Source organism: Hesperophylax consimilis, chromosome 18 (genome assembly GCF_061612785.1).
Source record: "Hesperophylax consimilis isolate HC1 chromosome 18, BYU_Hcon_1.0, whole genome shotgun sequence".
NCBI lineage: Eukaryota > Metazoa > Arthropoda > Insecta > Trichoptera > Limnephilidae > Hesperophylax > Hesperophylax consimilis.
The window spans coordinates 6,099,935-6,125,717 of NC_142853.1; the positions used below are offsets into that span (position 1 = coordinate 6,099,935).

At 32.8% G+C, this 25,783-nt stretch overlaps 1 protein-coding gene across 2 annotated transcripts in view; it reads right to left on the bottom strand.

Moving 5' to 3' along the window:
- LOC149415289 (echinoderm microtubule-associated protein-like 1) overlaps window positions 1-25,783 on the bottom strand; it is a 191,891-nt gene that overhangs the window by 39,652 nt on the left and 126,456 nt on the right. For both annotated transcript variants that reach the window (XM_089642463.1, XM_089642464.1), the window contains 5 exons: window positions 13,078-13,263; window positions 10,255-10,411; window positions 9,007-9,144; window positions 7,422-7,559; window positions 6,381-6,449 (listed from right to left, as the gene is read on the bottom strand). In XM_089642463.1, coding sequence (XP_089498589.1) covers window positions 6,381-6,449; window positions 7,422-7,559; window positions 9,007-9,144; window positions 10,255-10,411; window positions 13,078-13,263 — 688 coding nt within the window. The remainder of the gene's footprint in view (window positions 1-6,380; window positions 6,450-7,421; window positions 7,560-9,006; window positions 9,145-10,254; window positions 10,412-13,077; window positions 13,264-25,783) is intronic.

A 25,783-nucleotide genomic window follows, 5' to 3' on the forward strand; every position in this document is an offset into this window, starting at 1 on the left:
TCAAAAAACTATTTACAAAATAAATAAAAACCAGTTTTGTACTTGAAATCGAGCATTTCTAGACTCCGTTTGTCAAGCGATTTTAATGCCTATTACCTACAATATAAGGTATATCAAGAATACACACATTTTTGGCTTGTAGCTTCCTCTTAAATAGATTTGTACAAATTAAACTTGATAATGATTTCAAAAAAAATCGAGCGCGTGCTAAATGGACCAGAACCAAAGGGTACTAAGTCAGTGGCGATATCGGTTTCCATCCTACATGACACGCATTTCTAGTGTGTATTATCTATTCTATTCAGTGGTGACACTAGTGTGGAAGAATAAATAATAATTAAATTGTGGTACCTACTAGAAATTACCTAATATTTATCTGTATAGTGTTTATAGGAATGTGTACCTACCTACTATTTCTACTATCCGGCTAAGCCCGAGTTTCAACACACTTTTTTGTAATATTTTTACTTGATGAACAATTGAAAAATTTGGAACAAAAAATTATCTATCTATCTATTTATAATAATAATGCCCATGGCCTGTGGCGGGCATATTATTGTATACAAATCTGCAGTTTTATTGCTTTGAATGGTAGAGTAAGACGGGGACGCCCAAAATCATGTGTTTTTTGTTTGAAAATTTGGTCGCCTAGAAAAGTTTCAGATACTTTAAATAAATACCGCGAGTATAATACATCTTGGCCTTTGAAATAATCGAGTATTTATTACATAAGTCTTTTTATAAGCCCAGAAAAAAATAATTTATAAGGCCTATGAAAACTGCTTTAAAGTTCAAAATTTCCTACTTACGAACCCATTTTCGGTTATGGTTTTATTGTAGAATGTGGCAAATTAGGTTATTTATAAAATGATCGGAAAACCTTTAAATATTTATGCCTGAACATCCACAAAATAAAATAAAAGGCACTTTTTGGCCATGTTTTTTTTTGCCTAAATCAAAACAGCTGGATGGTGTTAAGCGGGAATTTAAGCCTTATTGCCATCTACGTAAGGGGTGTTATTAATAGCGGCTTGATTTAAAATATAACACTACGTAGTGCATCGCCTTAACGAATAAGTCCAGAAATTTTCATATTATTTGGATTTTTAGCATTGCGTCGTCCACTAAAAATAAAAAAATAATGATTCATAGATCAACCACAATTTTTGTTAGTTGATCTGCATTTGTCCTTGGGTTTGGGTAGGGAAACTTAAACATTACGTAGGTAGGTACTGAACTGAAATTTATTGTGTTCATTGAGTCATTACTTGGACATTACTATGCGCACAGTTCCGTGAAATCTTTATTTCCTTTCAAGAAAATACATGAAAGACTGAGTTGTGTTCAAATTTAACCACAAACAACAAGGAATTCCACATTTGAAGTGGTTTGTCCTTGGGCTATTTTAAGCTGTAAATGTGCAAATAGTTACGTTTTTATTACCTGTAAATAATTGTTTTAACATTTTATGCACATGCATAGGGCACAGGTCTGGTCCTCTCCATTTAGCAATATTTTCCAATAATATGTACAATAATTGGTGAAATCGGAGGCCAAAAATGTTAATTTAATAATAATAAAAAAATTATATAACATATAATAATTTGGTCCTAATGATCGAGTGGATAAAGACATTGTCCCGGTAAGACAGATATCCTGGGTACGATTCCCTGTTGAGACTGTTATCTTTTTATTTTCTGTTTTGTTGTTTGATCTACAAACACGATCACAAAATCAAATACACTTATCGTCATCTGCTTACACGACTAAATTTGGAATTAACTCCTTACAACTTACAATACATTGCACATAAGCAATATAACGCATTACCTAGTAATCTAAAACTTCCGGCAAAGAACAAAAAAACCTTGGCAAAAGCTCTTAAAAGTTATTTCCTCAGCAGTTTTATTAATGACTGACACATTCTTTCTTTGGAACTCCAAAATAACTTCTGTGTTTATTTATTTTAATGTATTTATGTTGTCTTGTCTTTAATCTAATGTTGTCTTTCCCGAAATGAGTTTTGTTAACTCACTGGGAATAATACATTATAAATTTGTTATCATTTTGTAATGTAATATCTTGTAATAAATAAATAAATCTTTTTCACATTTCGTTTAGATTTGTTATATCTTCTTCTTTAATAACTAATAATAATAATCTATCTTTTTCTATCTATCTAGCTTTGTTTTTACTACAAAAATCTATTTGAATTTCAAGATGGATGAAATTTTGCACACATACTCGACCTTCAAAGCGAAAGGATGGTCAATATCTATACGAAATTTTAATACAATGAATTTAATCTGTCTTTCTCTATATTGGCTTCGTTTGGTCAGGTAGCTTTGTTTTTTCTACACAAATCTATTTTTATTTCGAAATTGATGAAATTTTGCACACATACTTTACCTTCAAAACAAGAGGAAGGTCACTGTCTACAAAAGACCACAATCCTCTTATCTCACTCCTTAAAGAAGAAGTTAGATACTTGATACTCTTTGCACATGTGACGTTCAAAATAAGAGGAAAATTACTGTCCAACTGTTTACACCTTTCTAAAAACTCTTCAATTAATACATGGAAATGGAAAGAAAATTGTATTTACGTTTATGTTTTGTTCACTGTGCTGCACTTTCGTTTTTATCGATTACTAGGACGGGTTGTTTCGGAGTATTTGAACAATTCATCAAATTTCAACGTTCATTTTCAAGTTCTGTGAAAGATTTTTTCAAGTTCTGTTTTTATTTCAGTTTTGTCAAGCAACTAGCCTATAATGATATAATAACAGAACTTGAATTGGACTTTCACAGATCCCAGAAATGAACGTTGAAATTTGATGAATTGTTCAAATACTCCGAAACAACCCGTCCGCTTAGATCTTTGATAAAGTCTAGATTTCGTATGATCGTGCCCAATAATCTTGTAAGAATTTGGTCGCTAGTGTGAAGATGTTTAGTAACTCAATCTTAACAGTCGCACACAATCCACAAAACTAATTTTCTTCCTTTTCCCGTTTTATTTTTCCTCATGTATACATGTATTAAAGCCACAAAATGAAAACATTACAGGAGACGATACAAACGAATATTTAAAAATTCATAAAACTAATTAAAAATCTTGAAGTTTTTGTGAAAGTGGTTATTTGTTTTTCAAAATTTTGATGTAAAATTATGCAAATCTTTTTATAATTACAAGAGATTTGAAAGTTTAGTCATTGCTTGTACGGTTTTCTCAACCTAAAACAAATTGTATAGATAAATTTAGTTTGTTGTTTTAGAAACCCCATTTAGCAAAAATCACTTTACCATGTTATACTTTGAAAACTATTCTACATGAATTAAATGAAAAGTAACATTCTCAAAAAAATGCGGCTTGAAGGGTTTTTACCAAAACACAGTCAATAATATTTTTATATTTTTGACTTGTTGGAATGTGCACCTATCTACCTATATAATATAGATTGTAGAATCTACAATCTACACAGAAAAATGATAATTCACAGAGTAAACATTTAAGTTCCGGATGATTCACTATTTATAATTCATGTTTCTTACGTAAAAAGACAACAGAAAAATATTAATAACTTACAAATACAAGCAGATACCTACTTCATAATATTTCATAATTTATTATGTTGTTAATTAAATGAAACATTTTATTTTGGTGCATGGTTATGACAGCATCTCGTGTGGGCGCTTGAGGAAGACCTCAGATATGAATAAATTCATAATAAGTAATGAGGAAAGATATATACCCACCTGTCTATTATAAAGTTTGAATTGGTATACAGTCAGCATTAAAAACATTTGAACACAGTCAGGACACAAAAAAAATCGTGATAGAAAATGGATATAAAAAAATCAACCCGTACAAAACAAAGTAATTTTACTATAATACGTCTATTTTAAAATTATAATTTTTAATTGGTTTGACTGAGGATTGAACCTTTTTACCCTGGAACTGGAGTTGATAACCCTACAAACCTCACTAAATGCTGATCGGGTAGGGCTCACATTTATTTTGATTATCTGCTGTAATGTCATCCGATATCAGAGAAATCCATATATGATCGCGTGTGTGTACGTGATTGCCACCAAAAACTGATAAAATGCATTGTCATCGACAACGGGTCTATCTGCCGAGATTAAGCTTTTTAAAAAATATTACCTTTTGAACCTGGGATTCTTTACTAAGTCACCAATCGTAGCGAACCACTTAGGGTAACTTATGGGTTAGGTGTTGGTTATCCAATAAATAGTTTTCCTCTCAAATTTTTTGCCGATCTTTCATCATTAGAGCCTTGGGGGTGCTTACCTCCAACTAAGCGGAATCAATTTTTTCACATCGGGTCTCATCTAAATATTATAATATGTATAGTATTTCGTACCATGGCTTGCTAAAAACAATTTTAAAAAGGACTTGGAAGAGATACCGACAGGAGCGGAAGCAGATGTATTCTAGACTTATATAACTACTAGATAATAGTAACAATGAAAATAGGCTATGGATCATTATTGTGATGTATGGTAATAAGTTGAGTATTTAAGCGATAGATGGCGCTAGTCATAAAGCTTACTCCAGAGTCCGACAGATGTCGTTAGAGTGTAACAATTACTTGTGAGATGAGATTGACAGGGAACAAGCTTCTCGAACCAGAGAATTAAAAACCCTCGGGTAATGAACAGTGTAACTAAATCCAGACCTATTATTTGTAACGTAAATAAACACAATTATAAGTAGAACCTTTTACTTTTTACAAAGAGTTCTCAACACTTAAATCTGCAAAGTAAGGCAGATATAACAATTATGAAACCCCGTGTACAATGCGCGCCGCCAACATAGTTCACCGATAGATAATACTGCTGATCGCTTCTACGCACAGCAGCACCCCGCCTTTATTTCAACCTACACACCAAATACATAACATTCATTGAATAGCTTTTTTAAAAGTCCATTCAGTTTGATCGTAGCTTGGCGACAGTCTGCAAAATTCCTTGCCAAATCTCTCTGTGATTCTGTTATGTACGGTTGTACTGCTGTTTACGAATTTGATAATATTGAATTTTCCTAACAGCAAACTTGTCTCTAGGTGTATTGATTAGCGATGAGTTCTTGAATGAGCCACACAACTAAACTAGCTCTTTTCGAAGAGCGGTTTTAGTGCTACTCCCGATAATCCGTGCCACGGCTCTATTGAACAGTTACTCTTTTTAAAAGGGGAGATATTTTAGAAAAATAGCCATTCAAATTATCCAAGTATTAATTGTTAATTAAATACTCAGAGACGTGAACGACGTCTGACAGTCCGTCTCTGGACTTACTACCGGTACCGGGAGCCGTATCGGAGGAGTCGAATAAGGTGAGAACAGTATTCTCATTGTAGATCTGAGCCCACAGCTCCCATTCAATTGAGTCGACTCTTTGAGCCATATGAAAATACTGAGCCGGTACGGTAGCTCCCGCTCTTAATAAAATGAGTCATGACCCATTGTTAGTATTTATGTGGTATTGAACAATGCTTTGGAACTTTTACAGCTGATTGTATGGAACTATTAGTAACATAATGTGAAGTCATCCAAGTGGGAAGAACTACTAACTGTGAACCACTCTGGTCCATTCATAAAGCTCCACGTAAAGTAATTATGATTATTGTCTGGGACGGTTCATGATTTGTGAAACAATTGTGATAATTAGCGGGACATAGGCACACAATTATTTTTGGACAAATTGCTTTTTGGTATGTATTGAAAGTCAACCACGGTCAATGAACTGAACAGTTTTCATTTTAATTTTTTTTTTGGCAGCCTCAAAAAACCAGTAGGTGGTGATAACTGTAATCAATAATATTCGGAAGATTTGTATTTTTATGTAGAGCTGTTTTTAGGAAAAATAATCTCAAGGGTGATGTGTTAGGACTGTAAGCTGTTAGGAATCATCAGCGCCTTCGAAATTCGGCACTCGGAGTGGATTACTCCAATTGCGCCCGCATAGGGCCGGCCTTGATTATGTATAATTCCATAATAATACAATGAAAATTAGAGACATCTATTGAATATTAAAATCACCTTCGATTGATGTGAAATTCCTTTCATGCTGAGACATCTATGAACTCTCATTCGAAGCTTTTCAAAGTTTTATATATTATTTTCCTTTACCTTATTATACGAACCAAGTTATTTAGTATTATTGTCTTAGTCATGCATTTTATATTTTCATAAATATGAAAAGACCTACTTAATTACGTACAAATAATTGTAAGCAAATTAATATTTATTATGATATTGAGAATCCTTAAACATAAGGGATAGGAAGGTTAGTGTGATTTTTCATAACAACAAAACAAATGAAAATTAAATAATAAAAAACTGATAAAAACTCACCCATGCTTTAAAACTGATCCATTTTGTGAGGGTTTTGAATATAAATTCAACAGGGATTTTGTGGAAAATCTACAAGGAAACAAAAGAAATAAAGAAAACAAAATAAGAAGTGCAGGAAACAAACTATGAACAAAACAAACATTGCAAATCAAACCAAAAATGTTTTCAGATGTGAAATTGTAAACATAATAATATCGAATAAACAAAAAAACCGCATAATGTATAATGTAATGAATTTTCTTGAAAAATGTGGATGTTGCACAAATGGAGAAAAATAATTCATATCAAGTTAAACATGTTGTTATGTTGGTAACATGCAATTACCCTCAAACCGAAATAAAGTTCATGACTTGGTATCAATGCCATTCATTATTTATCAATCACTGATATTGCGAAATAATGCAAAATAGGAATTAAGATACCAATGTGAATGATGTATACCAAAATGCATAACATGCCAAAACTTTGAACACACTGTGATTATGACTTAAACTTTGATAGATTGTGAACTACACTAACAATGGCCCAGTATATCAGTATTTTTTAGTAATGGTATCACCAGACTTATCACGCCAGGGCTCCTACCGTAGAGCAACTTGACAGACGTAAATATCTCTATTAGCGAGCGTATATAAAGACTGATATACCGGCCCAGTGACAGATATCCACTATATCTCGTATTGCAACACTTTCCCATATAAATGCCTGGACATCGACAGCCAAGATGGCCACCGAATTTTATGATACGTAATTATTTCGTTCACAGTGGACGTTTAATTATTTTATTAATTTAGTTATTTACTATCAATAATAACTTCAACGTTCCCTCTGCTCTCCAAGGTTGGCTACCGCCTTGGGATTAACTTGGCAAACAAACATGATTTTTTTTAAATATACTTCACTTTGTTTACGATTTGCAATTAGAGGCGCTGTTGGTGTCTGGACATTTATGTAGTAAAGTGTTGGTTTAAGTGCATACTCTGTTGATGCTGTAAACAGCAGTGGAATAAAACTTTTTTTTAGTTTCGTTATGAAATATACCTGTTATTTGCAATGCCCCCTTGGGGAGCATTAAAATCCCCCGTTGAGCTCCATCTCTTGGTCAAGTTACCTGGTCCAGGGGATGTCATTCCACCAACACCTCCACTTTGATTGCTTGAGGAAGAATTGTTTCGTGACCTGGGAACAGAAAAATATAAAGCAGGGTTAGCTTCGTACTCCATTTACCCATCCAAAGCCACAAACTTACATTTTCAGGTTCTCAAGTGAAGTCAACATTTTGTGCAAATTACCAGTTTTGATTGAGAGTCTCCTGCTTGCAAAGGAAGTACTCTTATATAAATAATTATCTTGAGTGATATCACAAGCAATTATTCAATTTTTAATATATGATATTCCACCAAATGAAATACAAAATATTAAATGCATACATACAGATTTCTGTTTTTCCACATAGATATCTATCTCAAGCCAAAATAGATCGACCGGTAGATCGCAGAGCAAATTTTGGTCGATCTCAATAAATATAATTGTGAATTTTGAAAATAATTATTACTTCCATATTATAAATTTACAATCGTAGATGAAAAAAATTATGTCTTAGTCATAGGACAAATCGGTTTTGCTAGATTGACAAGACAAACTGGCTTAGTGGTCAAAGTTTTGAAGAAATAAAAAAAAGAACAGCAAAAATTCTTGTTAATGAAAACTTGGGTAAAAACTAGCTTCCAACCTCAAAAAGGTTGAGAACCCTTGCCTTAAGCCTTTTTTTTAATTTGGTTATAAATTTACATTTCATATCTAGTATTTTACTTTATTATATCTACTAAAAATATTTTACCTATGTACTTATATTTGGATTTGACAATATTGAGACACCCTCAAAAAATAAAAGATGATTTCTTACGATTGTTGTTTGCCATTGTGTGATTGTGGTGAAGGTATAATGAATACGGAAAAAATAGTACCACTCAAAAAGATGGACATATTTCCCGGCCAAGGATGTATTTTCTTGGAGTTACTGAAGTATAGGTTTCAGTTACAGGATTCAGCAAGAAGCTTTATTATGTACATATTAAGATCCACTCGTGGTCACCCAGATGTGGTCATAGATATATATTAGTTGTAAGTCTCTAGTTATAAGTCTTAGTTGTAAGTCAACAAGCTATATAAGTTACTTATTATAAGTCTCAGTACATGGTTGCTAGTTATAAATCTTTGTCGTAAGTTACTCAAAATAAATCTTAGCTGTAAGTTATTGATGCCTGTCGGAATCACCTATGTTATTACCAACCTTATTATTATTTTTATTACCTATTATGTATATTATTTCAAATATGGAATGTATTGCATTGCACTACCCCTGCATACATACTGGAATAAATTCTTATTATTATTATTATTATTATTAGTTATGCGGTCTAAGTAAGATGTAAATCACTAGTTATAAGTTTCAGTACTTAGTTGCTAGCTGTTTGTATGTCTTGGTTGTAAGTCAATAGTTATAATTCTTAGTTGAAAGACTCCCAAATAGAATTCGGTAAAAGTTTTTTTAGTTGGAATAACCAAAATTTGGCAAGCTGGATGAATTTGAGCATAATATTGAAACAATGCATTAAATACTTACAGTGAATATCTTTGTGTGGTGGTCGGAGGGGGGTGTGGGGTGGCGCGGGGAGAAGGGGAGGGGGCAGGACTAAGGCTTGAAGAACTGTTGGGGCTCTCAGACTGAAGTGAACCTGTAGACTGGTAATGTACACCCCTCCTGTAATAAGAAAAATTAAATCAATTATTAAAAAAGAGATTAACAATATCACTTAGTAGAGCATAATTAAAAAATAACCTTTAATTTCAAAAGAAAAAAGTAAAAGCAAATTATTTTAAAGATGACACGCTTAAATGTATTTGTGCACACCGATAGTATAAAAAGTTCTAAAAAAATTTTTTGTGCTAGTTTGGAACGCCCGCCCGCAGTCCCCTCTTACCCCACAAATGCCCAAAGATAATGAAAATATTTTGTGATCCATCCAGTACACAACTATACAAGGGTCTCTTTCGAATGATTTACCTGTACGTTATTCAATTTATGTGTGCAATATTCCATTGGACATATTCGATATTCTGATATTTTCTGTCTTTATCGTTTTCACGCAAAACGTGTGAGACGGAGGATAAAAAATGTGGAAGATTTTAGTCGACAATAATAGGTTAACCTGAGAGACTTCAACAAGCGATTCCTAAGCTTATTTGGAGTAAAAAGAAAACATATTATTATTTTTAAAACTTTCACATGTCGCCACTGGTTAGAACTTTACATCAGCCTACTAAAAGTCCGCACTAATCATCTAATGCAGTGTTCCGCAAACTTTTTATGTTCAAGTTACACCTATCAAATCAAGAAATTTTAGAGGTACACCAAAGAAAAAAGCAATATTTATTTATTACTAAAAATCAATTTACCTAATGTGAAAAGATGTTTGGTGAGAAATATGACCCAAATCGTCCGAATTAATGTCCAATCAGTTTTTAACTCCTTGAATTCTTCATGCTCGTTTATCGGTAAGAGTCCAAGGGAAATGTTATCCGAGAGTGGATTTCGTACCCAGTCCATAGGTTGTAAGTCACACTTATAACAAAATAACAGTGTATTTTTTCTGCTCCAAGTGTTTCACAATCAAAGCCTCCACTTTTGTTCTGAATCGGCATTTTGAAACAATTCATTACTACCATTGACAGCGTGGCTGATCCATAATACTAACTTAGCGCGAAAGCTTTCAATTTTGTCGACATGTGGTAGAAACAAGTGGTAAAAAGTCTGCCGGGAACGTCTGTTACATCATGTACAGGAGATGTTGAACTGCAAATATTTCAATACCTTTGCGTGAGGGCAGAGTTGTTGGGGGTCCCGTGTACTGTGGTCCTCCGGGAGGGGTCCCCACGGGGGGCTGGCGGGGGCTGGATGGTGCTGTCGGGGGACTGGCGATAGGAGGGGGTTCGTAATCTTATTTCCTTGGTGTTGGATGGCGTTGTTGCTGGAAAACAAAAATTAACATTTATTAATATAAATATAATAATATAATGTTTAAACATTTGTAACGCTCAAATACATTCGGCGATGGGAGAAACCGACAGCCTACTAGCATTAGAAGAAGAATAAGGGTTTTCCGGTTATAAAGATAGAAATTATCTCTTATGTACTTTCTTTTAAAAATACCCTTACAGCACTATCTAATATAAGCAAAACTACAAAATTTGTAACAAGAGATTAAAAATGATTTATCTTCCGTATTTTCTAAACAAGAAGTTAGAATATCTAAGGTTTTCAGTGAACACATTACAACTGTAATCTTTTCAATTCCATAAAAATCATAACATGCAATAAAATTCCAATATATATTTCATAATATTGAATTTAAAAGATTACAGTTTGTGTTTTTGTATGAGCTTACATGCAATGTACGAGCATAATTTTTAACGTAACCCTACCTTGCAGAGTTGTTGAGATCACGAGCTAAAATTATTGTCATTAGGTAACATAACCGTAGTTAGTAAAAAGTAAAGCACACGTAACATTAATATGAAATAGTAATTTAAAAAAATACGCATTGCCTGGTTTTACTTTCCCTCTGAAATATCATAGTAAGATCGGTAATCTTGGTATATATAACAAGTAGAGCAAATACCAAGGAATAACCAATTAGGTATTCATTATAAAAATACAGAAAATGGATTTTAATTAGGAATGGAAGTAACCTTCTTAAAATTACGAGAAGTACGGCTTTGTTTCATAATATTGTTAATCAGTTCGCAAGGCCGTTACTTGTTGTTGTTTATCATTTTAGGAAGCCATATAATGCGAAAGAACGCACAATATGATAATTGTTAAGGGATTATGAAAAAATATAGGCTTTTTAACTTCATGGTAAGCCGCTTTAACAAAATACTCCAACACTGTTTTATAAAGATTACAAAATATATTGTTTTTGATTTAATGTTTTCTGTAAGTTCCATTTCGTGTTTTATACACCGTATTTCTTCTACAATATCTAATGCATGTGACATAAGGGACCAAACTTTTATCATCTATGTTTTATGTGGTTCTTGGATAAATGTGAAAAATTACGCCTTGGGGAGAATCTTATGCAATACTTACCGATACTTGAGAATATCAATGGTAATTCTTTGTTTGTTGGATGATTTATGGTACAACTCTTTGGGGACAAGATGGGAAATGACTGATGACTTGGATATTTATATCTACTACTATATGACGTTATATTTTTTTTATATGTGAATACTATAGAAGAGTCTGAAAATGCTGCCAACCATCTGGAGCCAGTGAGACTATGGCATCCCCAATTGGGATGTGTTATTAGACTGAGGGTAGAGGGTAGTATTCTGTACTGGTCACCAAACACGGCTAAAGCCATTTCAAACAACATTTCAATTCTGAATGGTGGGCGCTACTGAGAGTATCTTCCACTCTGCAACGTGTCGCAAATTCACTATGTATTATTTATAATTAATAAATTGTTAAATAACACAACTAAATTAATAAATTTACTTGCGGCGCACTCCGGGATTTGAACCCGCGACCTCCAGATTGCTAGTCGGGAATCTTACCGCTAAACCACGAAGGCTGTCAAATCTGGCTGCCATCTCAAACAAACGTTCTATTCAAATGTTGATTTCTCATAAATGATACAAAAAACAAAGCCATGCCGGCAATATTCTTTATATTATACATCTATAGATAGAGAGATAGATTATTTCCTCAGTAGCTATCGCATATACAGATTTTATAAAGGTCTCTGATAGTAGATTCTATCAGAGACCTTGGGGTAATACTGGATGTGAAATTAAACTTCATTCAACACACTGATGCAATCATCAACAAAGCCAACAAAATGCTAGGATTTATAATACGTTTAACGAAACCTGTCCGCAACCTTAAGACTCTATATTCCCTTTACACAGCGTTCATCCGTCCCCACCTAGAACACTGCACACCGATCTGGACTTCTTTTTACCAAGCTCACATTGAGAGAATCGAAAGAATTCAAAAAAAAAATTTAAACACATTAATTATAAACAAAACTTACATTTCTCAAATTACGCCGATTCTATTAATTACCACAACTTCAACTCACTTCATACACGACGTTTGATTTTTGACCAAATCTTATTATTTAAAATTCTTAACAATGGCCTCGACTCACCAGAGCTAATGAATTTAATAAATATTCATATTCCAACAAGATCAACACGGCAATCCCATTTGTTTCATTTACCTACATATAGAACTAACTTTAGAAAAAATTCACCAATTCCACGTATATGTGCCCAACATAATACTAAATTTCAAAACATAGACATTTTTAGCAATACACTTCACAAATATCGATTAGAAGTAACTCGTACGATATAAAATTAATACAATAGTATGGAATGTATACAGAGCATCTCATATCCTCATCCTAAATTCCTATTCCTCCCCTCCTCACCTAAAATATATATATATATTTTTTTTATGCAATAAAACTCCATCTCCAATCAATTTTAATATAGGAGACTTTTTTGGCTTGACTGTATTTAACATGTATATATTTATATTTATATTTTATATATAAGCTGTTTGTCTCTTACCTTTACCAATAAATTTTATAAATTGAAGAGATTTGTCAAATTTGCTACTTACATCTAGTAGGAGTATTTGGTGTGGTGTGAGTCCCATTTCTCGGGGACTCCAGTAGTGATAGCCTTCTGAGAGCATCGGCAAGGGATGAGCGAAGGCACAATAGCTGTTCCCCTTGTTCCAGGGCCCTCCTTTCTAATGCACCAACCCTCACGGCCATACTGCCTCCCTCGGCTTCTAGCATTTCATCTGAAACACGAAAAAAGTTATTATTTTTTGGTAAACTAATGTTTAAGACAAGATTTTTTATACATAGCACAAAGGGTAACACTTATTTTACAAGCAATAATTATTCGCCTGAAACACTCAGTAAATGTAACAAGCAGTAATTGTTGAATGAAACACTAGTATATATTGAATTATTTCGCGGATAAGAGATAAGTCGCCATAGCTCAGTGGTCAGAGCTGTCGACCGGAAATCGAAGGGACACGGGTTCGAGTCCCGTTGGCGTCATGTATCTTTTATCAGGAGATTTTTCAATGTGGATGAATGTTTCAGGCAAATAATTATTGCTTGTAAAATAATTGTTACGAAAAAAGTTAGTTATTAAAAGTCACGAGGTTTTTTGGAAAAAAAGTCTAGGTTACTTGATGAGAAGTTTGGCTCACGTATCATATAAGGTACGTGTAATCTTCTGTCCGACGAAAAATTGGATATACTTTATTTATATGAGAGTAGCGCACAAGAGTCCCAATTGCTGTCGCCCAGGAAGGCGAACTATGGCATCACCAATAATTATTTAAATTATTTATACAGCTCGTGACTTTTAAGTGAGCTAGAGCACTAAGATTGAATAATTAGACTTTAATGATGTTGTTGTAGATGATTTTTTTTTGGATTTTTTATTAGAAATTTCTTTTTTATTGTGTGAAGATTTTTCAGTTACGTGGGGTTATCCTAGCTCAGCCGCCACTACCTAAAGGTAGAGGGGAGGAAAGGAGATGGGGAAGAGGAAGATGGGAAGTGCATAGCTATTCAGATCTGGTCACCAAACACAGCTAAAGCCATTTCAAGCAACGTTTCATTTCTGAATGTTGGTCTTACGCTAGAGCGATACTGAAAGTATCCAACACTCTGAAACGTGCCGCAAATATAAAATTTAATATTTGAGTAATTTTACCAGATAAACAATAGAATTAACTTCGATCATACGACATGTTCAAAGCACAGTTTTATTGGTTGGTCTATAGTCTGCAGTGGATAAGGACAATACATGGAAAATGGGAATAATCACAGAGGTAACAAACTGATACCGAAGGACGTCTTCGCTATTGAGCCATTGAGCCACAAATATTTCTGCTCCTAGCCAGTTCTCTTCTCAGGAGAAATATAATAGTATTCATTCGAGTGAGAAAAAGAGAACTGCAAGCTTTGGTTGGGAGCTGGTAAGGATCGAAAAATCTAAAGAAAGGCTTTGTTCTGAGCAGGACACAGTACCTACCCAGAAGATTCTCAAAGATAAGGTGTAATTGAAAAAAATATATTCACTTTCTCATGGCACACAAGTTCGCATCTCAAAAAATTCCAGCTAGGGTGAAATTCCAGTGCCACCAGCGCATGATCGGTTTGTCGGCGGGAAAAAATTCTTGTCACTAGTGCAGAATGGTTTTTAAGAAGTGAAGAAAAAATTCACAAAATACCAAATGAAATTGCCACGAAAAGTGTTGACACATCATAAAACTAAAAAATAATTTAATCTATTCCCTGGAAATTTGCAAAATATTTACACAAATGACAAATTAATGTGCGAGGGAGTCAAATTATTTGACAACACATTATGCAAAGTCGTTGAAAACTGTGTTTTTCTTCTGAATTAGAATTGATGAATATTCAACTATGTCATTAGTATCTCAAACAAGCTTCAAAATGAAGGAGTTCATTTATGCCAAGATTAAAATGTTTAGTATGTTCACTGCTAATACAGCACAGATGTTTGATGATTTACTTACTTCCTTTTAACTATTAAGAAATTTACAGCCTTAACCATTTAGGTACAAATTATTTTTACGGTTTTTATTCAACGTTCATAAAACATAACACCTAATATCCTAACCAGGGTTTAAATTAAGTTTATGGTATAAAATTATTCATAAAACGAAATTCGTTGAAAAGGTATCTTTAAGAAGTAAAAGTCGGGCCTAAAAATAAAAATATTTTATTTCATCAACGGTTTCCTTTGAAGTCAGATCAATTTTTCCGTACCAACTAATATTAAAATAAATTACAATGTGACAAAGTAAAATCACTTTAGTCACACCGTTGAAAAATACCATAAAATAAATATGTGACCATATATTGGTATTGTAGAAAGCTTCTATGTACAATAGGGGGCCTCGCTACTGCAGATATCATGATTTAAAAATAATGTAAATATATTTTTTTCTCGTGTTATTTTTCCTTTTGGCCACCAGCACTAAATATTTTTTTTAAATGTTTAAAATGTTATTTAACATTTCGGTAGATAGTTGAACAAGTTGTCGAAAAAAAAATTACAATCTGTTTTTATTTCTTAAAAAAATAATGCTAACGATAAATGTAATAAAGTAATGTTTTTTTCTTCCTACCCATTGAAATAAACAAATAACATCTTGAAATGAATGAGGAGATGTTTACACAAAACCATGAGAGTAGGTACTAGCTTTACCCACCCGTTATTTTTCAAGATAAAGAGAGGTGTTGAAGTAACACTGCTTTTCACAATTTTTCTTCCGATTTTCGTTATTTTCCAGAGCAGAAAATACTCTTTTTCAATTTATTTTCACGTGAAAATGGTGTGTGGAGGTTTTAAAAGATAATCTCTAGATATAAGATGAGTTTTATTCTGTTTTCAACATATCGAAAGCAGGAAATAATACTTTCGTCCATGGTAAACGAAAAATATTTTCTCTAGGGCAAATAATACAAAATATACGTTACAGAAACAAAATAAATCATAAAGGAAAATTCATAAATTTTGGTCCCTGTTCCCTTTAAACAATGAAGAGATAAACCTATATAGGGTTTTTGGGCGTGTCCGTGTGCCCGAAGAAAGATTAAATTTTCATTTCTTCTGGTCAAATATCTAATTTCTTTCTCTAGCGGAGAACTAATTTCAGAGAACTGTCGAACTGTAGAACTTATTCAGTGACTTCATATCTGTATGTTTATTTTGATTTTTTTTTTTCATTCGGTAAAGTAGTGTTTTTTACTATTCATTTTTTCCCCTTAATTTTTCAACATACAACGTACAAATAAAAAAAAAAAATAAAAAAATATTTATTAATTAAAGCAAAGTTAAGTAAAGGGAACCCACTAAGGCACTGCCTTTGTGTGGGTAATATATAATAAAATACTAAAACTATATGAATAGAAATATACTTTTTATAAAAAAATAAATTACTAAAATACAACATCAAACAAATTACAATATATTATAAGTAACGGTATAATAATGTAATATTGTTGTAAAGAAGTGAACACATCGAGTAGATTCATGTTTTGATATTTTTATTTTAAATCGACCGTTTTGCATTTCATCTGTCTGTAAATTTGTTTGTGCGTTCCGTTTTCGTTTTCGACAATCTGCTGCATCATCAAGCAAGCAAGCCTTACTTTGACTAGATGACTAACAGTGAATATAATATCCTGTGTAACGACCGAGAGCAAAATAAATTTCAAATTCTCCAAAATAGGGCAATGAGAACAATACTCAGACGAAATAGGTATTCAAAAGTAAATAAAATGTTAAACGAACTAAATTGGCTAACGGTGAAACAGATGTTGACCTTGAACACGATGATATTTTTACACAAAATTGTAAACAACCTGCTACCCAAATATTTTTCGAATAAAATTGTATACAACAAGGACATACACAAACATAAAACTAGGACGTACAATCAAATTAGGCTACCAAAGAAGGACAAAGCGAATACCCAGAATAGTATATTATATAAAGGGATGAAATACTATAACGCACTGCCGGAAAACCTTAAGTCTGCCCCAATTGAAAAGTTCAAGATGTTGTGTAGGAGCCACATCAAGCAAGAAAAAAAAAACATAGTATATTTGTATGTAATAATTAATTAGTCATTTGTAAACTTAAATGTACAAATTACTAAAATAAAAACAATAAATAAAAATAAAAAAATAAATATGGTTCATTGGACGGGTTGTTTCGAAGAATTTGAACAATTCATCAAATTTCAACGCTCATTTTCCAGTTATACGAAAGATTTTTTCAAGTTCTGTTTATATTTCAGTTATGTCAAGCAAATAGCCTATAATGATATATTAACAGAACTTGAATAGGACTTTTACAGAACCCGGAAATGAACGTTGAAATTTGATGAATTGTTCAAATTCTCCGAAACAACCCGTCCAAAGGATTCTTTTTTCAAACGTGAAATCGACGTTTGGACGTTTTAATTCGAAGACTTTTTTTTATGTTTTTTCAAACTTTCTACAAAGTTTGAAAAAACGTTTGCATAATTCCTAATTTGAAATAAAAAACATCACTTATACAAGGTATATAATAAAATATGTGGATATTTAAGGCGATGCACTACGTAGTAATTTAAAATCATGTGTTTTTGGTTTGAAAATTTGATCGCCTAGAAATGTTTCAAATGCTTTAATTAAATACTGCAAGTAGAATACATCCTGGCTTTCCAAGTCTTTTTATAAGCCCAGAAAATAATAATGTATAGGTCTATGAAAACTGATTTAAAGTTCAAAATCTCCTACTTACGAACCCATTTTCGGTTATGGTTTTATTGTATAATGTGGAAAATTAAGTTATTTATAAAATAATCTAAAAACATTTAGATATTTGTGCCTGAACATATACAAAATAAAATAAAATGCACTTTTTGGCCATGTTTGTTTCTTGCCTAAATCAAAACAGCTGGATGGTGTTAAGCGGGGATTTAAGCCTTATCGCCATCTACGTAAGGAGTATTATTGATGGCGGCTCGATTCAAAATATTACATGACGAAGTACTTACTTACAAAATGTGACAATTTATTTTTATTTATTAAATTAGAAACATCCTTTTTTTGGAAACGAGATTTACAAGTACTATTCACAGAATTCCTATACCATAGTAAATTGCGTTATACTTTTACAAAATATAATCAATTTTCTTGATATTTTCAGAAATAAACAACTTACGCCAGGCTGCATAAACATCTCCCATGGTATCGGGAGGGCTGTTCAGAGAAGGGGAGGGGTCCCCCGTGGAGGCCGAGCCCACGGAACTGCCGCCACCCCCGCCCCCGTTGGTGCTGGGCCACAAACTCATTGTGGGAAAGGGGAGAGTTTCCGGCAAAGGCACATCACTTACAACACTTAATTTTTTTGATACACTTTAGCGAAACAGTTATTTGGATGCTGTCTCAAATTAACATGTTTTACTCTTTATTTAATGCTATGTTTATTTATGTCTGGAGAAAAAAAGACGAAAATAATTCTTCGTGTGGATTTTTATGAATTAAAATCAATAATCTTCGGTATTCATTTTAATAAAAATAAAAAGGTTAAATTATAAACAAATTCTTATGTGTAATTTTTTAGAGCGTGACGGCTGATTTGTCTTTCGAAGGAATGCAAGCAATTTAATAAGGAAACTTTACAGGGTAATAACTTATTTCATTGCATTGAAAATATCAGAAAATTTGCTCGGAAATTGAAGATACGAGCATTGGTAATAAAAAAAAGCAATTTTACAAAATATTTTCATCATAAAATAATTTAAATAGATAGTCTGCTTCACTACAGTTTGATATAGCCCTCGAAAGGCGACACAGCTGTCATGTTTTGTAAGTGCATTATATAAGGTATATCTATCTATATAAATAAAAAATGTTAGTGTTCGTTTGTTCACAATCTTAAATCTCTGAAAGTTCTTCAATGAAAATTGAAATTTTGACAAAATGTTGCATTCGAATACCCGTGTGTTATTATATACCTATATTATATGTATGTCACCTGTGACAGGTAAAAAAACATGCTTTTTTGAAAAACAGCGCAATATGGTGGACAAAAATGCTTTTTTTGAAAAACTGCACCATCCTACACGCGCTTTTGTTTCTTTATCTGCACAGAAAGACTGAGCCACAGTCAAATAAAAACAAACTTACAATTAAAATGGAATTCTTAAATTTAGACTTAACAATATATCTTGGTTATATGCATGATATTGTTTATGCACAAGTAGTATATTAAAATGTTTTCACTTGCAAGTTAACATTTATGTACAATTAATAACTTGACATTATTTGATTTTTACCTACTTCTGTCATTATGAGCGGGAAATGTTGCTTTTCAATAATGGAGGACTTGAGCTGGCAGAGAATTGAACTAAAACTACTTCTACGACGGGTGGGAATCGGTTAATTAATAAGTTGATAAAATTAATAATCTTACGATAGCTGATATAAAACTATTCATTGGTTCAAGCCAGGCGGCGAACGCGAGAGATGCTGTTTATTCAAGTTGATAGCTCCGTTGTAATATCTCTCTTTCTTATAAACGACGAAGGTAACAGAAAGAGAACATATTATATTACATTATTTACGAAAAATTATGTCATAAATTTAGCCATTTGAGAAATTACTTTCCAGTATGTTCGGGGGTAAGGTGCCCTTCCTTCGTGATTTTAAAAGTAAAAAAGTTGAATAACCTTTTTCGAAATTCAAATGTATTTTAGGTTAAAAAGTTGAATTGTATAGAAAAATAAATATTCTTCTTTGAAAATATATTTTTGTAAGGGAAAATAAATATTGGAAGTTCGAAAAAGTTATCTATTTTTTTACTTTTATCATCGTATAGATCACCTGAACATGATTACAAAATTAATAAATACAGGGTTATTTGTTAATATTGTAACCATGTTCATGCAAGCTGAAATGACGTCTGTTTTCAGGAAAAAATACTTACCAATAATGATAATGAATATGCAGGGGTATTTTATAAATGTAATGACGTTAATAAAGATATGGGTACCTAGGTAGTATAATGCATAGTATTATTAATATACGTTAATTCGTCATTTCCTAATGCGTTTGTCAAAATAATATTTTTATCAAAGCGGTTCAGTTGTAATTTATGTTTCAAACCTCAAAACTCGTATTAATCATGGTCTGTGTAACATGTTTAACATGTTTACAGAACTTTTTGATTTTATCTCGTACCTACAGGAAATGACGCGTTTCGAAAACCGTTCCCACCGATAATTTATTTACATCTAATCGATATAGTAACGACGGGCATAATCGAGAAATGGATTAGGTACTAAATAATCGAATGAAAAATTCAATTAACCTGCTTTCTAAACTGTTTTCTTTCTGCATTTTTTTAATGTGAATACTACACAAGAAACCCAACTGCTACCAGCCTCTGTCTGGAACCAGTGGTACTATGGCATCCTGATTTTCGGTATATTATGGAGACAGAAAATACGAAGGTTGGGAAGTACCTACCTATTCAGACCTGGTCAATAAACACGGCTAATACCATTTCAGAATGTGGTATTTAACTGGAACGATACTGAGAGTATTTAATAATGAAATATCACTTAATGTACATTATTTTCTACTGGAATTATACAGGGTGTAACAATTAAATAAAAAATCTTTCTCGTGTCGACAATGGTCACTCAGCCGATCACCAAACCCATCACATCGACCCTAGTTGTCCAATCCTACTGATTTTCTAGGTTTTGGAGAAAAAAACTGCAAAAAAGTCACCGGAGACCAAAATTTCATTTCGAATTTTTACTCCAAATAATGTTAATCAGTGTTTATATCAAGTCCCTAGCACCCTGTATATCAGAATCGTTGCTGAAAATGGCACACTCGAGTTCGGTGACCGGATCTGAATAGTCAGGAACTTTCCATTCATCTTCTTCCTAATCTCCTTCCCCTTCCCACTCCCTTCAGTCTTACAAGTCAATGGCATGTTAGAGAAACCTATATAATTAAAAAATAAAAAAGTATAAATCGTAAAAGTTAAATTTAGTTAAAAAAAAACTGTGAAGAGGTCAAGGAAACGGTAGTTTTTATTACAGGTATTGATAAAAACTTGATTATTGAAGGAGCGTACAATTAATGCACTACGTAACAAGGGTCTGTCGGGGCTCCAATAAAGATTAATTATTTTATTGGTCACAAGGGGGTAGCTAGTAGTAGCTGGTTACTCAGCACGCATTGGACCCATTCTGTTATTATTACCAAATGTCACGGAATCGCATTATAAACATGAAATTATTACAGCCAGAAATGTAACCCTAGAGCCAAGAGGAAGTTTGATACATGTACCACTGCTGTACGACAAAATATAGTAATACATAGTAGATACACTACTGAAGATAGGATGTGACTGTTACTATGCGAAGTGACTTTTAAAATATAGCCGTTCTGACAGAAAACGTGAACATAGTACCGTTACGTTTTCTGCCAGAGCAGGAATGATACTGTATATGTATCAGCAGTTATTACTAGTTCGAAATATCAGACATTAACACGTAAAGTAGGCACATACACACTGTAGAACTTTCTGGAGCCTTTATCGAATGTGAACACCGCACAAGAATTCTAACTGCCCGAAGGCAGAGGGACTACGGCATCCAGAGTAAAGAGAAAACTTGTTTATGTTAGTTCTACCTTCGTTTTTATCGGGTGTCAATAGATACTGTTAGAGAAATCTCTAAATAGTATAAAACTAAGTCGCTTCAGGGTGAAATGCCTAAAACCAAAAAAAAAAAAAAAAAACTAAGTCGCCATCCGCGTCTGTCTGTTTGTGCGTTTAGTTCTTCTAAACCATGCAACGGATTTTGGTAGAGTTTTCACTATCATTTAGAGAATTCCTTCCGAAATGTTTATATATACAATACATGCACATTATATTTATAGAAAATAGAGAAAAGTCGATGTTTTGTAATAAAGTCGTAAAAAAATATTTTCGAACGCTGACTTTGCTAACGCTGGCTAAACCTTATGAGATCATCACAACCTCAAAACTTTATACTAAACAATTTAAAAGTCCCTGAGCAAAGCCGGGTACACGACAGCTAGTTATGAATGTAAATAAAATTAAAAAAAACATCCTTAAGCACGATGGCGAAAATCTGAGTAATAAAAATAAAAGTAAGTAAGTTTGTTAATTTTTTTTTATTCTTCATTATTAACACCCGTTAAACTGTCAAAGCAGTTTGTCAGCAGGTTAATTTTACAATATTAATAATTATACTATAGTATGTAAATGATGAAAAATTTGGTACAGGTAATAAATATTGGTACTGGTACTACATGGTAATATTGATTGATTGAAAATTATTATCATTATTTCTTGAATGTAAAGTTTTGATGAATATGCTAAACTGTATGTTTGGGAAACAGCGTTAAGGCGATGCACTACGTAGTAATGCAAAATCATGTGTTTTTGGTTTGAAAATTTGGTAGCTTAGAAATGTTTCAGATGCTTTAATTAAATACTGCGAGTAGAATACATCCTGGCCTTTGAAATAATCGAGTATTTTATTTATTAGTTTTCAAGTCTTTTTTATATGTAAGCCCAGAAAAAAATAATGTATAAGGCCTATGAAAACTGCTTTAAAGTTCAAAATCTCCTTCTTACGAACCCATTTTCGGTTATGGTTTTATTGTATAATGTGGCGAATTAAGTTATTTATAAATTGAGCGAATAACATTTAAATATTTGTGCCTGAACATCCACAAAATAAAATAAAAGGCACTTTTTGGCCATGTTTTTTTCTTGCATAAATCAAAACAGGTGGATGGTGTTAAGTGGGAATTTAAGCCTTATCGCCATCTAAGTAAGGTGTGTTATTGATAGCGGCTCGATTCAAGATTATACACGACGTAGTGCATCGCCTTAAAATTGGAATATAAAAAAACGGTTCAAATTGTAGCATCAGCCACTAAAAGGTGGCTTTTGTGATCGTTGAGTGCTACTATTGTTGGCACAAAGTGCTACTATTGGCAAAAACCAACGTTTAAGTAAAGGAAACATCTAAGAGGTGTACTGTGAATTTGCATATCGGTTATAAGTTTTAGAGCTACATTGAACGTTTCTACTAGGTTGAATGAAATCACGCTCCGGTTCGAGATTTCATGGTATGAAGAATGGACTATAAGTTTTATGAACCGGACCCGCAGTTCTAGTTGCTCTAGTTGAATTGGATCACTGTGCGAATGAAGTACTAAATATTATGCGAGCTATAAAGAAACATAGTTAAAAACTTGAGATGATCTTTCATGCCGGGTTTTGTAACTCAACCTAATTAACCGAAAAAGTTAAACTTAGATATGGTTTGAGATTTTCACGAGGGTATTTTGTCCATCATGAGGGTAGATGTGCAAACTAAGATTGTGGTGCAGTGTATGCTTATATTTGTATATGTGATACCATATTGCCAACTCCAATCCTCAAAGAGCTGGAATTATAGTACAAGTTATAATGGTTTTCTGCGTTTCGTTTTAGTGTAGCCGTCAATTATCGGATACCAAGAACTACTGAACATCGTTGTCGTCTTATTTATAGGGAATTTTACGAATTTCTATTGCCTCCGTAATTAGGCGTGCTCATGTATTTTGAGGCTTCCCAGGACTTTAGGAATAAATCCAAAGTAATGGCCAGCTTCAATTAAATGCTCGGAAATTGCCAATTTGTCAGGATGGCCGAGTTTACATGCTCGAAAGTGTTCTTAGGTTTTCTGGCAAATGGTTTTCAACTGAATGGACTACTAAAATATTTTGCGTAATAAGTGGGTACTTTATATTACGTAAAGAAACATAGTTAAACACTCGAGGCAATCTTTCACGCCAGGTTTCGTTACCTAATAAAAAGGCAGAACAACAGAAGCTTATCTTTTATTTGGTTTTTCGAGCAAATCATTTTCTTTACGTTTTGTTTACCGAATCGTTACCATCAACGAAGCTTACTTGAACAATGTTTGCAAACAAACACGGTAAAGTTGCAAAGCCATTACATCGATTGCATAACATTAATTCACACGGGTGATAATGAAACTTTGGAGGTTATCCAAACTTCAATTAAGTACCCACTGTACGTTTTGTGCTCCTAGCACGAGATTTATCAAAACACTGACTCGGCATGCGTGACTGATCCAATTAAAATTTCATGGCAAAACTATGCAACGGAAAAATTCACCACCACTAAGGAAAAGCCGAGGAAAGTGTAACTTAATGATAATTACAGTTGGATTGTAACCTGACTGGAAATCTACCATCTGGATTCTAGATTATGAAAAACTACTGTGATTTTTTAAAAATTTTGTTCACCCTTTAATTATGGTTCCGACCTTGGAGGGTTTACCCGCAGGGAATTAATGACCTTCATGCCTCTTTAATTTAAGGGTTGAACAAAGTGGTAACTTAGAACTTTTGATAATTTAGTAGTCTACATTTTATTACTTTACGGGTTCATATTACATTTATCAGAACGGGTTATTGGTAATGCTATTGAGTTATCTCTAAATAGTATTATTAGCAATATATAGCTACTGGCGTATAATATATTTTTTAAATGTATGAACAATACAAGCAGTAAGGTTTTTTAATTTCTATAATTTAGTTTAGTTTCACATTAAATCCATTAATGTATCCATACGACTCATGCCGCTAGGATGCGTTAGTGTAGCGTGTTACCATCAGAATGTATGGGAAACGTCAGAAGTTGGAGGTATTTGATGAAACTGAAATATTGAGATTCAAAGTTCGAGTCACGAATAAATTCTAAATTTGAAATTTATTGAAAACTGATTGTGAAAAATATACTTATTACAGTTGAATTTTAACTAACAAGTAAGTTAAAAAAAAAAACAGAAAGGACCGTGTTGCTTTGAAAATCAGCTAAACTCAGAGCAACAGAGTTCCAACTTATTATTTTAAGTAGTTTTTTTTAGCTAAATACTACGTTTTTGCATAGAATGTTCTCTAATCTTATTATTCAATTACAATACGTTCTGAATATTCGTGATTTTTCATAATTTTTTTTCTCAGTTTAATTCAATTGACTCATTGTCGACACATCTATTAGACAGGTCATATATATTTTTATCCTCGCAATATGATCAAAGTGTTGAATTAGTTAGGCTAAACCTTAAACCCAGCGTCAGTAGACTGTGTCTAAATTGGAATTATTCGCACTGCGCCTTAGAGGTGCGGCGATCTGTATTGAAGTTAAACCAGCTATAAAGTTAAAACAGTCACATGACGAACGTATCCAGTGCTTTTGAAAATAAAACGAGCTTAAATAATACTTAAAACTACTCAACCGATCTAACAAAAAATACTAAAAATAAAGCCAGTTTTATTTTTCACATATTCGTACATCAGCGCTAAAAGCACTTAAGACAAAAACGTATACAATTTTTTTTATAAATACATACTAATATTGATTTCACCAAATTAAATTAGTCCTTTTACATTATAGGACACAGACAGGTCCCAAATATATTTTTATGTTAGATTTAAAAAAATGAATTTTCAGGTGAATTAAGATAAAACTGACCTCGCTTCTAGTACACAGACATGATCACAACACATGTCTGTCGGTTCATAACGTAAGTGGCAAAGCACGAACAAAATTCAATTCAATTATATCTATCACATATTCACTAGAAGATACACGGTAAAAAAGTTAATGCATTCATTAACCAGTGAACTTAAGCGTGAAGTAATAAT